Below are 14227 nucleotides of genomic sequence, written 5' to 3'. Positions count from 1 at the left end.
GAGTAATATTCTTCATTGAGATAACAATTTCTTTGTAACTTGATTAGGCTCCTTGTGAAGCAGAAGCACAGTGTGCCGCACTTTGCAAAGCAGGCAAGGTATTTGTAATGCTGTTAATCATATTTTTTAATTGACATAATACCCTGAAAATACTTACAATGTCATATCAACCATTGCCATATTTTTATCACAGAAAATGTTGAAATTTCATCTCTGTTTGCCAAAAAGCTGTTACCTTTCTTTGTAAAAAAAACAATTATAATAGGGGAATCCTATCGTTCAAGACTGTGGACTCCAAATTCCAATGTTAAGAATTAATTGCTTATATACAATTAGTAATTGTCATGCCATCTATCTTCTGGACTCCTGCATAATTAATATGGTCTAAAATAGTTCTGAAGTTCATTTGTGCATTAGGTATATGCTGTTGCATCTGAGGACATGGATTCTCTAACTTTTGGAGCTCCAAGGTTCCTTCGTCATTTAATGGATCCTAGCTCCAAGAAAATCCCAGTAATGGAATTTGAAGTCTCGAAGGTAGTAAGAAGTTAATAAATTCTTACTGAACTTTTAGGAAATTTGGGTATTTAAACACGTACATCTGATGTGATTTGAGTATTGATCTAAACCTTGATGAACCAGCTGCTCTACCATTTGAAAATTTGGTTGACCATATTCAGATTTGGGGTTATGTTACAGGTTTTGGAGGAATTGAATCTGACAATGGATCAATTTATAGACCTTTGCATTCTTTGTGGCTGTGATTATTGCGATAGCATAAAAGGTAAAGTGATTTTTGACTTTTCTTGTATTGTGTGATAGGAATTTGGGAAACAAACCAACTTCTTCATCTCTACAGTAAGAAAATGAAAAAAAATGAAGCCTGTTTCTTTATGTTGTTGAAATAGACTATCTCTGAAGATAAGAGAGGTATATTCTTGGAAATTTTAATCACCTTGTAGTTTTGAATTAGTTTATCAGTATGAAGGATTTATTGGATCTACAGTTCATAAGATTGCCATGGACGTGCTAAACCTTTTTTCACGCTTTCATTCTTTTATAGAAAAAAATTACACTTTTCAAGATCTTCTTTACTAGAAGCAATTTGCTAGATGTGCTTGGCAAGCTTTATTTGTCTGATGATACAAGTTTTGAGTTTATTTATGATGGGTGTGGTCAAGCTTCTAAAAAACGCGAAGCCTGAGGAGGCGTCAAGGTCAAGCCTCAAACTTTACAAGCTTAAACAAGTTTAATAGAAGATTAACCATATAAAACTTTTTTAGTTTTCACTATAATTTTAATTATGTCAAGTCAATTAATAGATTAATTAACACATAAACATACCAAATTTATGAATAAATATATTAATCATATAATTTTTTTACTATCAAGATTAACCATTAAAGAATTTTTCGGGGCCTTTAGCATTTTTTTGTTTGAAAGTTTATATTGTCAAATATTTAATATTTCAAATTTAAAGTTAACTTTTATAAAAAATTAATAAGCTAACTTAAAATTTAATCTGAAAAGCTCACACTTAAATCACACTTTTTCACGCGTAATGTGGTCAATCTTAGGTGGACCACTTTTTTCACGGTTTCTTCACGCTTAATACACATGTTTTCGAACATTGGGCGTAGTACATAATCCCAATCAAATTGATATTTGTTTCCTTATGCAAATATGGTAAGCTTTTATTTTATTTTGTGTGTTTTGAACCTTACAACAATGTTTAGGGGACTTTTGATGATGATTCATGTTTATATGTTTAGTCTGGCCTTTTCCTGACTTTAATTGATGGAAGCTTTCTATTGTCATGCTAGTTAGGCCACTATCTCGCAAGTTCTGTTTTTCTCCATATTGGGCAGTAAAATTGGAGTTTATTCTAGATAACAATATCCCTAGTATTTACATGTATGCTTCCTCATGGTAAAAGATTTCGATTCATTTTCCTTGTCTGCATCAAGTATTGAAGTTTCCTGTTGCACAGGTAATAGAATTTGAGCTCTGCTGCTTCACAGGTATTGGTGGAATGACAGCAATAAAATTGATTCGCCAGCATGGTTCAATTGAGACTATTCTGGAGAATATCAACACAGAAAGGTGCCTTCATCTTTTATCATATGGTTGTTTCTCTATGCAATTAATTCATTTTGTGGTGTAGTTCTTTTCTAAAGACTCAAAGCCTTTGGTTTGTTTTGTTTTTGTTTTATGTTTTCCATTCTTGAGAACAAAAGCTAACACTAGCATGTCATTTTGATTATCATTCCCTTGATTTTTTTGCGTGTCTCCCACTGTATTCATTATTTTTAACTTAATGTTTCTGCACTTTCTATAAGGATTCCATTAATTAACTATATATAAACTAAAGCAACAATGTTAAATTTTGTATTAATTTTATATTCTGATTTGGTACCACTAATTGACACAATCTGATGTATTAATGAATATAATACTTATTTTTCAAAATATTTTTCCAAAATTCTCTCCCTGAAACTCCCAAGACAACGGTGAACTAGGTCAAATTTTTTCATGTGGTGGTTGTTATTTCTCATCGTACTTCACAAAATATGTTCTCAGCTCACAAATTTGTTCTGAAAGAAGTTAGCTACTGATTACAGTTGATCTGAATCACATAGTAAATCGATCAAAGGAAGTAACAAACCATATATCACAGTTCATTGTTTGTTTCCTTTTTGTTTTTTGCTTATTAATTATAAATAAGTTGGACTGAGTGTTGAGTCTGTCTTTGACTATGTAGCCCATGGGCAGTATTAGTTGATCATTAAACTTGATGATGTTGACCACCTTTTATTAGGCATTGAGGTCGAGAATTTTATAGTTTCCTATAGAAAAAAGGTCAAGAGAATTTTATATTATTATGAAACGTCACTTGCCAAATGATCTCTTTAAATGCCATAGACCGTCTCTGGAACTACAATGTTATAATGTTGGTAAAAAAATGTCTATCATGTCAGTATAACATGTTTTAGATGTTTGTCGCTCAGCTAACCTGAGAAAAATTGGAGGGAAGCACATGCAATATAATACTATTTTGTGCATGTTAGTTTTTTTGTAGGATTGAGCCCGTACCGTTTTATCAAAATCTTTGTTGGTTGCAATAATGCGCCTCAAAATTTTCAAATAGTAAAACTGCTACATTTTCTTATTGAAAACAAAAGTATCGGGGATAAAAAATTCTGTTCTACTCTGTTTTGTTACAAGCTATACACGTATATATGCAATTTTCATGATCTAATTGTGTTATTCAAGGTAACTGCCCACTAATCTAACCACTAAATCTGATACTATTTTTTAACTCGTATAGACAACTATATATGTGAAAAAGATCTTGATTTTTCTTTCCTTTCTAACACTCCCCCCAAGGTGGTAATTGTAAATCAATCATTCCCAACTTGGATACATTCGTCTCAAAATCCCTTGTACATTTGTATTGTATTTTGCCTCAAACACTACTTTTATCTTCAACTTTGTCGAACTTTTAATCAAAATGTCTGCAACTTTCTGCCCTGAAGGAATATAAGCCATGCACCCACTTTTATCTTCAACTTTTTCCTTGATGAAGTGTCTATCAATCTCAACGTGCTTTGTTCTATCGTGATAAACAGGATTGTGGGCAATGTGTACATCAGCTTTGTTGTCACAGTAGAGCCTCATAGGTTTCTTGTTGGGCATTTTTAGTTCTTCCAGTACTCTCTTTAGCCATACACACTCAGCTCCTGCACTACTTCGAGCTACTACCTATTGTTCCTTGTTTCTCCATGTTACAAGGTTGCCCCATACACAAGTGCAATAGCCTGTGGTACGTCTTCTATCCATTATCGATCCAGCTCAATAAGCATCCTTGTAAACTTCAATCATTTTGGGTTCATCTTTCCTAAAGAAAATATCTTTCCAAGGATTTCCTTTGAGATTCCTTAGATCCTACGTACAACGTCCAAGTGTTGGTTACGTGGATAATGCATGAATTGGCTAACCACGCTAATGCAATATCAGGCCTAATGTGAAATAGATAAATCAGCTTCCCTACTAACCGTCGAGAACCTTAGTCTCATCATCTCCTTGTCCAAGTTTTGAATTCTGCTCCATAGGTGTCTCGGCAGGCTTGCAACCTCACATGCCCGTCTTTTTTAGCAATTCCAAGGTGTGTTTCTTCTGAGATACGATGATTCCCAGTTTGTTTCATGCCACTTCCATGCCCAAAAAATATCTAAGACTTCCAAGATCTTTGATTTCAAATTCAGTGGCCAAAATCGTTTTCAACTCTTCCGGCTCATCGTCTTAAACGTCCACTACTCGTTTTTCTTTAAAATATACTAGAATATTTTTTTCATTCCCTCACAATTTTGGCCGAATCATATATACATATATATATAAAATAATTGATACCATTTTAAAATAAAACATACCAATTATATTTGAAAGTTCAAAAGAAAGAGTTCAAAACATAAAATCGTTAAACGTTCACAACCTAACTTAACAATATTTCAGAATAAGACCAACTCCAACAACCTCTCAAAACCACTCAAAAAGCATCATAAAAGTAGTAAAAATCTTTATCATAATACTTAAAACGTAAATCATAATCATAAACGTAATGCGGAAAATCTAGCGCTGGTCCTCGGGTTATGTGCACCTTCAGTCCAGCAAGATCAACCATCAAAACCTTCATCATCATTAACATCATGCTCACCTGCATCCATCTCACCTAGTCAGTCTAATGACTCAGGAGGAAACCATAACCTTGATAACAGGTAATATATATACAATCGCATGCAACAGTGAAAATACTTTTACTTAAAATAACTTTTCATGAACATGCGTAAACATAAAAAATTTTCCTTTCATCATTCATATCATATATCATTTCATCATAATCATTTTCCTTTTCATCATAAGTATATACGTTTTCTTTTTATTGAATTCAGATCGTTAATTGTGACTTTTGTTTCATCATAAAGTTGATGGATCCATCTACATATAACCACAGTACTGGGCGGCGGGGACATCAGCGACACTCTCACCCGTCAACTGAGCGTTGGCCTATCATCATCATATGGAAATACGATCGTCGGGCTCCCTCTGGGACTTCTCCCAAAGACGGGCTTCCTCTGAAGCCTTCTCCCGTAAATGGGCTCCCTCTGGGTCCTTTTCCCTCACGAAATCCCCAATCATATCATCATAACAGTCACAATTACTTCACCTTCTCCAACGTTTCATATTTTCATCACTTACAAAAATCATGCATTTAAATATCATTTTTCCTTTTAAACCAAGCATGCAACACATCTTTTAGCTTTATCATTTTATCATAAAATTCCTTAAACATTTAAAATAAGCATTTTATCATATATTACAGCATTCGTGGCACTGCCATGACGTCTACCCATTTTTCAGTGTAAAATGATCGTTTTACCCCTAGACGTAAAATTTCTCGATTTTGACTTTTTCTTACTTTCATCGACTCCAGACCATCCTAAATAATTATTTAAGTTTAAATAAATTTTTTGATATTTTTATTTAGCTTAAATTCTAGGCTTTCGATTTAATTTGTAATTATTAATTCGTATAGCGTTTTAATTCCGAATTAATTCAAACTTTAATATTTTCTTTTCGTATTTTAAACTTAGACATTTAATACCTAAACTACCCTCGTGAACCATGATTCACCCCCCGTGGACCATGGTTTGAACCTTTAGCCATCCAAACCTAAAAACCGAACCCTACAAGACACCCTCGAGCCATCTTGAGATTTCTTCGAGCCATGCTCGAGCCAAGTCCTTTCCAACCCTCCTGTGGACCCCACTGACCAGCCATGACCCCTTGAACCAGTCCCTGACCCGCTGCAATCCTCCTGCACGTAACAAGAAGCTGCGCGAGTTCCCTAAAATTTGCGCCTAGGACTCCTGGTTCAGGAAAGACCCCTCGGCCGAGCCACCACCCGAGCCCTCACCCTCTGGACCAACCCTGGACCTTTCTAAGACCTAGCCTAGACCAGCCCTGACCACCCTGGCCGAGCCACAAACCCTTACACACAGCAACTACTCTCGCTTGGCTCGGGAAGGGTCCTAGCTCGCATGGACTCCTTCCCAGCCTTTGTGCTCGAGTCCTAGCGCTATCTCACACTCAACCACGCCTGGCCCGAGCCCTAATCAAGCCGTGGTCGAGCCATGCGCTGGTTACCCCCTTAACCGAGACCCTAATGCATCAACATGCTCTTATTCGATCAAGCTCGGTTCCTGTTCGTGTACAGCTTCTAAACCGTGATCTAGGGACGCTTAAACCCCCTTAAAATCTTCCCTTTTCGGTGTCCCTATGATGGCAGCCCCTTCATGCAATAATATATCAAGTTTTGGGACATAAAATAATGAGTTATTAACATAGCATGACATAAAAACGAAAATAATTCAAAGGAGATCATGTTTTTCATGCAAAAGATAATCAAACACGTAATAGGATGTGATAGATGAGAAAAAGAAGATTTATAGCGTGTCTTTGCGTATATTACGCACGAAAATGTTGTGGTGATTCGAAGAATGGCGACGTAGAACCTAGGCTGAATTTTCCTTGCCAGAACCGAAGCTTCTCCTACCAAAATTACGTGCGTGTGTGCTGCGGTTTGGGGGAGGGGAGAGTCCTTGTAATATTTGAAAGGGGAGGGGCGTGGGTTTTGAGGGTTTGGGGTAGGGGTTTTAGGCTTTTATTTTGATAATTACATAAGTGTGCAAGCTTAGGCCTATTAATATGGTATACTAGGCCCATTAAGCCCATTAGTGCATATTTAAAATATTTCGTTTAGGAAAGTTCGTGAAAATATTAGCCGAGTTGTCAAAAAATTCATATTTTCGTTAAAATTTACAACTCGACGTATAAAATCACCTCAAAACACTTTATTTTCAAAAATACTATTGAGCATCAACCTTATTTTAAATAATTGAAAACAATTATTTAATAAAAATATTTCTCCTTTTTCAGCTCTCGGTCTCCGTTTCTCGATCGCATCTCGAATAAACTTTAAAATACAGTTTTATGCATTCAAATAATAAAATCCTATTTTAACATGTGATCATGCATATCTCAATTAACTCATGCCATTAAAATCATTTAATTCGTCATTTTCCATTTTCCTAGATTTCCATGCAGTTGGATTACGTTTTCCTTTTTTTGGACCTTACATCGTTTCCTGTAATTATAATATCATCCACATAAACTATTAAAATAATAATCGTTCCATCCCTGGTATGTCTAAAAAATAAAGTATGATCAGATTGTGCTAGTGTGTATCCTCGGCCTTTGACATATTTTGTGATCCTATCGAACCATGCCCTAGGACGTTGTTTGAGGTCATATAGAGCTTTCTTCAGTTTGCATACTTGATCAACCATTTTTTCGTCAAAACCAGGAGGAAAATCCATGTGCACTACTTCATTTAGATCCCCATTTAAGAAGGCATTCTTCACATATAACTGTTGCAATGGCCAATTCAGATTAGCAGCCTACGATAACAAAACTCTTAGCGTTTTAACTTGGCCAAAGGGGCAAAGATTTATTGATAGTCTATGCCAAAGGTTTGGGTAAATTTTTAGCCACCAACCTCGCTTTGTACCTTTCTGCTCTACTTTGTACTTGATGGTGAACACCCATTTGCATCCCACAGTTCTTTTATCCTTAGGCATTGTTGTAACCTCCCAAGTGCGTTTTTTTTTTCCAAAGCAATTATGTCTTCAAACACGACCTTTTTCCATTCTGGACTTGCAAGAGCATCATGCACATCCTTAGGAATCTGATTACTTGAAAGATTACGAGTGAAATCTCAGAAATTGGGAGAAAGTTTTTTGTAAGAAATAAATTGTGAAATAGGATGTGCAGTACATTTTCTTATTCCTTTTTGTCAGACTGATTTATCAACTTCTGGAGCTGCTCCAACTGATCTTTGTGATTAGATTTCGGCTTGCCCTTAAATGTCCAGTCACTTGTTCCTTTTTTCTTGGACAACAACTCTCGGTAAGCTACCAACATCGGGGACGATTCAAAAAAGATGCCCCGGGCTTGCATTGTGCCCCAATTGGTGTGTTCTATGCAGAAAGGATTCGGAGACTCAGGACCACATTCTCATCCATTGTCCATTCTCGTTTCATTATGGGTTAAAGCTTTGCAGGAGCTGCGGTTGGTTTGGGTACACCTAAATCAACCAAAGATCTATTCAGCATGGATTTGGGACAGATCACGGGTAAGAGAGGAAGAAAATTTTGGCAAGTTGTGGTTCATTGCATTTGCTGGACGGTTTGGTTGGAAAGAAATCAAAGAATCTTCGAAGATAGACAGACGGACATTGACAAATGCTGGGAGAAAATCAAGATTAGCGTTGCCATGTGGATTGGAATTCACAAAGATTTCAAGAATGTCTCAGTTTTTGATTTGATAAGACAATGGGATTATGTCTATCAGTAAATTATTATTGCTGTAGGATTCTAAATTAGGACAGTCATCTTCTATAAATGATGACAGTGAATATCTAATCCACTGTTGTAATCATTTTTAAAAAAACTTCATTTATAAAATATTGTTTCCTATCAAAAAAAAAATCAACCATGCCATCACGATTGAGTTTTTGAGTTCCCATGTTGCCCTACCACCAGTTTCACCATCCGTCGGCCTTTTTGTTTCTCCAGTCAGATATCCCATCTTACCTCGGCCACGAATCACCAATAGGACGGATTGTGACCATTGTAGGAAATTTCTCGAGTTCAATTTATGATTAGTGATCTGCAGTGAAACATTATCAGAGGGAGGATTTGGTTGCAATGGGACTTCAGAACTGGAATCCTTGGAGTCTCTCGAAGCCCAGTCATGGCTGTTTATACCATAATTACTGCAGAACAAAGCCTGTCTCCGATGCCATGTTAAAAGAAGTAAACGGCACAAGAGTGGGAAAAAAATATAATCGTATATGTTATTTACAAGTCTATAAGTAAAGAGAACCTAAATCTCAGATCCTACTTTTAAGCATTGGGGATCCCTCACATTATTTAAATTAGATAAAATATCTCTTAATCATATAGAACCAATGATAATGATTAAAAATTTAAATTTAAAATAACAATCCTAAAATATTTTCCTTGCGAGTGTTAGATAGGCAACCATATGACAAATGGTTTGAGATTGGATGTTGAGTACAAGATCTTACATTCTTACCCCTTTTCTGATGGCGATAGGAACATCCAGATCATCCATTGAAGTAATATTTATGATTTCTTTATGGATTGTTTGGGGAATCCACCATAGGTTCAGGTTATTGGATTTGCTGAGTAACACGTGGACTCCATGAGTAAACAAGTAAGTCAGACTCGAGGGAGGAGTGGAGAGGCAAAAAAATTGGAGGTTCCGAATAATCATCTTCACCTAAGTTCTCCCCCTGAAGAGAATCATGGAATAGAATGGTCGACCTTCGAGGAATGTAATATCATAGGATACATAGAATTTTTTTGTAACAGGATTGTAACATTGTACCCTTTTTGAGTGGGATAATATCTTAGAATATAAATTTCATGGCCTTAGAGTTAGGATCAAGTTTTCTCCTAGTAGTACTGATGTTATGAAGTCACACAGAACACCCGAATACTTTTGGTGGGAGTGAGTTAAGTAAGCGGATGTAGGAAAATTCCTGTCGGAGACAAGCAACTGGTATGCCGAACTTCAAGTTTTTTTATTGGAGTCTATTAACTAAATAGGTAATGGTTAAAACAGAATCACCACAGAAACGATGTGGAACATTGCTGGTTAAAACAGAATCACCCAAAAAACTGAGTAAATCTCTTGAACCGTCTTCCATCTCTGCAGCAGTTTTGTACAAGAAGTACGTTCTTCCAATATGAGGCTCCATAGAATTAATTAACCATGTCGTGATGATTGAATTTCTTCCTCCCATGTTGAGTAACCTTTATCAGTGCTGGCTGGGGGCAGTGATACCACCAGTTAGGTATCCTACTTTCCCTTTCCCTTTCCCTCTAATTACGAACCGTACGGATTGAAACCGTTCCCAAAAATTTGACTTATTTATTTTGTGTCTGCTAATCTGCAGGGAGTGATTTATTTCGGAGGTTGAGAGGGAGGTTGTAAGAGATTTTGATTCCATGGATAACAAAACAAAATTACTGGGGATATATGATTATGTTCTCCTTTTTGTTACAAGCTATACACGTATACATAAAAATTTCAAGACGTTTCATGCAACACCACTGCAATTATTGCCGCCAAGAGTCCATGCTAGGTTTAATATAATCACATCCACTTGCAAATTATAAACCTATAAGACCGTTTTATGTTCTTTTATCTGAAGTTATAGCTGATACGAATGATATAACCGAAACCCAATGTTCTTTCAATTATATTGTGGTTTAAGCATCGCATTTCGATCGTTGTTCTGTCAGGTCAATGCTAAGCCGCGCTCTTTTTTTACTTCTTTTTCCCTTTCGAACAAGCAGATGTTTCATTTCAAATTAGAGGAAACGATTTGCAGTGATGTTGCAGGTATCAAATACCAGATGATTGGCCATATCCAGAGGCTCGGACGCTCTTTAAAGAACCATTGGTTTGTACTGATGATCAACTTGAGCTTAAGTGGGCTGCTCCAGATGAAGAAGTGATGGGCTCTTCCAAATTTTTTTCTCTTTTCTGTTGAGGCAGTTTTTGTTCATTCCATTATTTTTTCTGCTTCAGGGGTTGATAAGCTTTTTGGTTAATGAAAACGGGTTTAACAGTGACAGAGTGACTAAGGCATGTTTCCCTAGTTCTGCAGAAGTCTTTCCTTCCACACCTCACTCTCTCAACTCGCACACTCAAGATCAAATAAAATAATTGTAAAGATCAAACTGTAAAATTTATCGACTTCATATTTGATGATTTAGGCAATAGAAAAGATCAAGGTTGCCAAAAACAAGTCTGCTCAGGGCAGGTATGAATCGAGTGACCTGGTAGAATTGAGTTAGAACGTAATCATTCCGTCAAGCATCACATCACATTATTTTTGCCTCTGAACAGGTTAGAATCATTCTTCAAACCAGTTGTTAGCACATCAGCACCCGTTAAACGAAAGGTATGCCCTTTACTTGGACTGAGAGTCTTTTATGCTTGAATGAGGGATTGAACATTTGAATTATATTAGTAAGACTTAGATAACTAACATCATGAACAGGTGTTTCATGCCAGTTTCTCCTTATCTCTTGGGCGTATATATAAAACTTGCAATTGTTTGGTAGATTTGTTGGCTACATTGGAGTGGTAAAATGTCTTTGCCTTCTACTCCAAATCTTTTGAAGGTCTCTGAAGATATAGTTGCTTGGTGTTATTTAATTTAGTTTGTTTTTGCATATTTTGTTTTTTCAATAGTGCTTATTCTGCTTGCTTTATCGAAAATTACAAGCTTACATACTTTCATGCTCTAGGCCACATTCATTAGAAGCTTTTTTTCCCCTTCAGTTTTATTGCCGTTGAGGGCATTAATTTTATTTCAGTTGTCGTCTATATACTAATATTCTGTGTTTCTTTGATCAACTCACCATTTAAACACAAGAATATAATGAATAACTTGGAATACTTCAGGACCAGAAGGTTACTCTGCTCTGATTAGTTGCCACAATTTTTATACTGACCAACAGGAAACCAAATGTGTTATTGGGTTCCCAAAAAGAATTGTGAAGCTTAGGATGTACTCTATGGAAGCATCCTTATCTTTCATGCCTAAGGCCATTGGCAGCATAAACCTGCCATCTGCTGATCTAGGCCCGAGGAAGTCCATGCTACCTTGTAGAAGCTTATGCTTTGGCCGTTGAAGCTGAAGTCACCGTAAATCTAAGTCTCTAGCTATTTTATTCTCGAGTCAATTTAGAAAACTATGTCAGGTGGCAGTATCCCGTGAAATAATCACTTATGTTTCCATTAATGATTTACTTAAGCCCAAGTCTTGCTGGTGAAAGGATGGAGAATAGATTTAACTGTATACAAAGTGGTTAACCAATGAGCTTCCATGTGATGCTAGAATTCGTCTATGCTGGAGCATCCATACTATTTGCTTGGAGTTTATCTGCTTTTACGCCTAAAATTATTTCCGACCCATTGTAATTCTACATGTTATTTCAATTTGTATAAATTAACTACAGGATATAGGTGGAAAGGCTGAAAAGGATTCTGCTAACAAGAAGGGAAAGACCGTCGGGGGTAAGAAGAAGAAATAGTTGAGATACACGTCCCAAGTTTGGCAATTGGATTTCTTGGACCGAAATCTGTTAATCTAGCAGTTTTGTTATGTAATATTCTCTGCGACTTTTGATGGTGTAATGGCTCGTATAAGTTGTGAACCGATCAATGTTCTGGCAATTAATTGAATTGGTATGTTTGTGTTATTTAATCTATTAATAATTGATTTGATATAGTTCTAATTATAATAAAAACTAAAAAACCATTTTTCACTCTTATTACGTAGTAATCTCGCTCAAACTTATAAAGTTTGAAATTTGATTCTAACGATTTTCGCATTTTACCTAGTTTTTTTGTATTGTCAAGGGTTATGGGCTTTCGTGGTTTGGAGAAAATAATTTTATAAAATATAATGTTGAAGCCAACAATTTAGGGACGTTCACGCTACAGTTTCGACGGTTTTTTTTACTCGTCAAACCGATTTGTCATGCAGAAGGTTTTTGAATAAAAGTTGGTATGGTTTTTTAACGCTTTTAGATTTTTTTTCAAAGTTTTTAAGAAAAAACGGAATGGCTAAGTAGAAAATGGGTGTCAGCAAGTCAATTTGGGGCTTCAGTTTTAATTGATTTTAATGTAAAACAATTTTTATTTTAATAATATTTTATGATTTTATTCTATTATGACATTATATTTTATCCGTATACATATGCGAACTGTAAAAATAAAATCTTTGAATATACAATAGGTGTCATGAAGTATTTCGCCTCTCAACGTAAGATCATGAAATTCATTAGGAAGTTTATCGTATATTCTAAACAAATTTGTAGTCGAATCAACTGCTTAAAACAAGGATAAAAGTCGCTTGAGCTTGAGACTAACATATGTGATGTAAACGCCATGTTTTATTGGCACATCAATGTCCATTCACACGGAATGGTTGTACACCATTAGTTCTTCGACCCTAGATAATGTAGGGGTTATACGTATTAGCATGCACTTTGATCCGTTTACCGACTCTATTGAGGGTAATCAGGTGGCGAGGTTGGGTGTAGTTTCGAAATACGTAAGAGCAAATACATTGTACTCGGGAATTTGCCGTTTGCCTATGAGTGAAGATATCCTATGTGATCTGATGAGTTGATAGTGCAATGAGTCTCTCGCTAGAACTGTAACGTCCGAAAAACCAAACTACGTAAACCACATGCATGCAAAGTTATTTTAATTGCTTAATTGTTTTATTTAATTGTTTATAAATGCTTGCATGATATTTATTATATAATTAAATGTATGATTGCATGATTAAATGATAATATGACATGATTACATGAAATTAAGGATTTTACTCGAATATTCAATAATAGGCAGGGAAAAAAGAGACCGGAGATGACCAAGACAAGCATATGTATTTTTCATTAAATAATGGCAATGCTTCCTAATATGATTTAAAAATGATTTAATTTTTCTAAAAATGTTGGAGTTCGAATTATTTTACGAGTCAAGCTCGATTTGTCTTCGGAAGCCGGTTTTGAGCAAACAAGGAGTTTTAAAAGATCAAAAATATTATTTTATGAAAATTTATTTTATAAAAATTTACTAATTAATTAATTAAGTGTTATTGGGCCCAAGTTAATTATCTAAAGTAGGCCCAATTACCCTTAAGCCTGCTAGCCCAAAATCAAAGTCCATTAGCATGTTAATTTATTTATAAATTAGTGTCCTAGGTCTTTTAAATCTCACAATTCACACCATCAATCAGCCGAAATTCACCCTCACACACTTCAATAATTTCAAATTATTGGGAGAAGGAAAAAGCTTGTGTTCTTCGTCGTCCGGTCGTCCAACGTCGTACCCTCGCCAAAGATCGTATACTCGAGCGTTATAAACGTAGCGGCACGTTCCTAAATCCTTTTAATCATCATAAGAATCATAATATGTGTGTTTTAATTGATTATGCATGAAAAATACGTAGGTTCGATTATTTTAAGGTATGATATGTATTTTCAACATTTTT

At 35.6% G+C, this 14227-nt stretch overlaps 1 protein-coding gene across 2 annotated transcripts in view; it reads left to right on the top strand.

Annotated features, from left to right (window-relative positions):
* LOC142534090 (flap endonuclease 1) overlaps positions 1-12422 on the top strand; it is a 30757-nt gene extending 18335 nt beyond the window's left edge. The window contains exons 9-18 of one of the 2 annotated variants that reach the window (XM_075640995.1): positions 48-98; positions 418-537; positions 700-784; positions 2022-2103; positions 10552-10663; positions 10741-10797; positions 10929-10975; positions 11062-11116; positions 11679-11865; positions 12180-12422. In XM_075640995.1, coding sequence (XP_075497110.1) covers positions 48-98; positions 418-537; positions 700-784; positions 2022-2103; positions 10552-10663; positions 10741-10797; positions 10929-10975; positions 11062-11116; positions 11679-11852 — 783 coding nt within the window. In that variant the 3' untranslated portion in view covers positions 11853-11865; positions 12180-12422. The remainder of the gene's footprint in view (positions 1-47; positions 99-417; positions 538-699; positions 785-2021; positions 2104-10551; positions 10664-10740; positions 10798-10928; positions 10976-11061; positions 11117-11678; positions 11866-12179) is intronic. The other variant, XM_075640996.1, reaches the window with a different exon arrangement.
* Positions 12423-14227: the final 1805 nt, after the last annotated feature.

Source organism: Primulina tabacum, unplaced genomic scaffold (genome assembly GCF_025594145.1).
Source record: "Primulina tabacum isolate GXHZ01 unplaced genomic scaffold, ASM2559414v2 Contig65, whole genome shotgun sequence".
Taxonomy (NCBI): Eukaryota; Viridiplantae; Streptophyta; class Magnoliopsida; order Lamiales; family Gesneriaceae; genus Primulina; species Primulina tabacum.
Note: the sequence above shows the minus strand (reverse complement) of the source record. Positions and strands in the feature narration are given on the sequence as shown.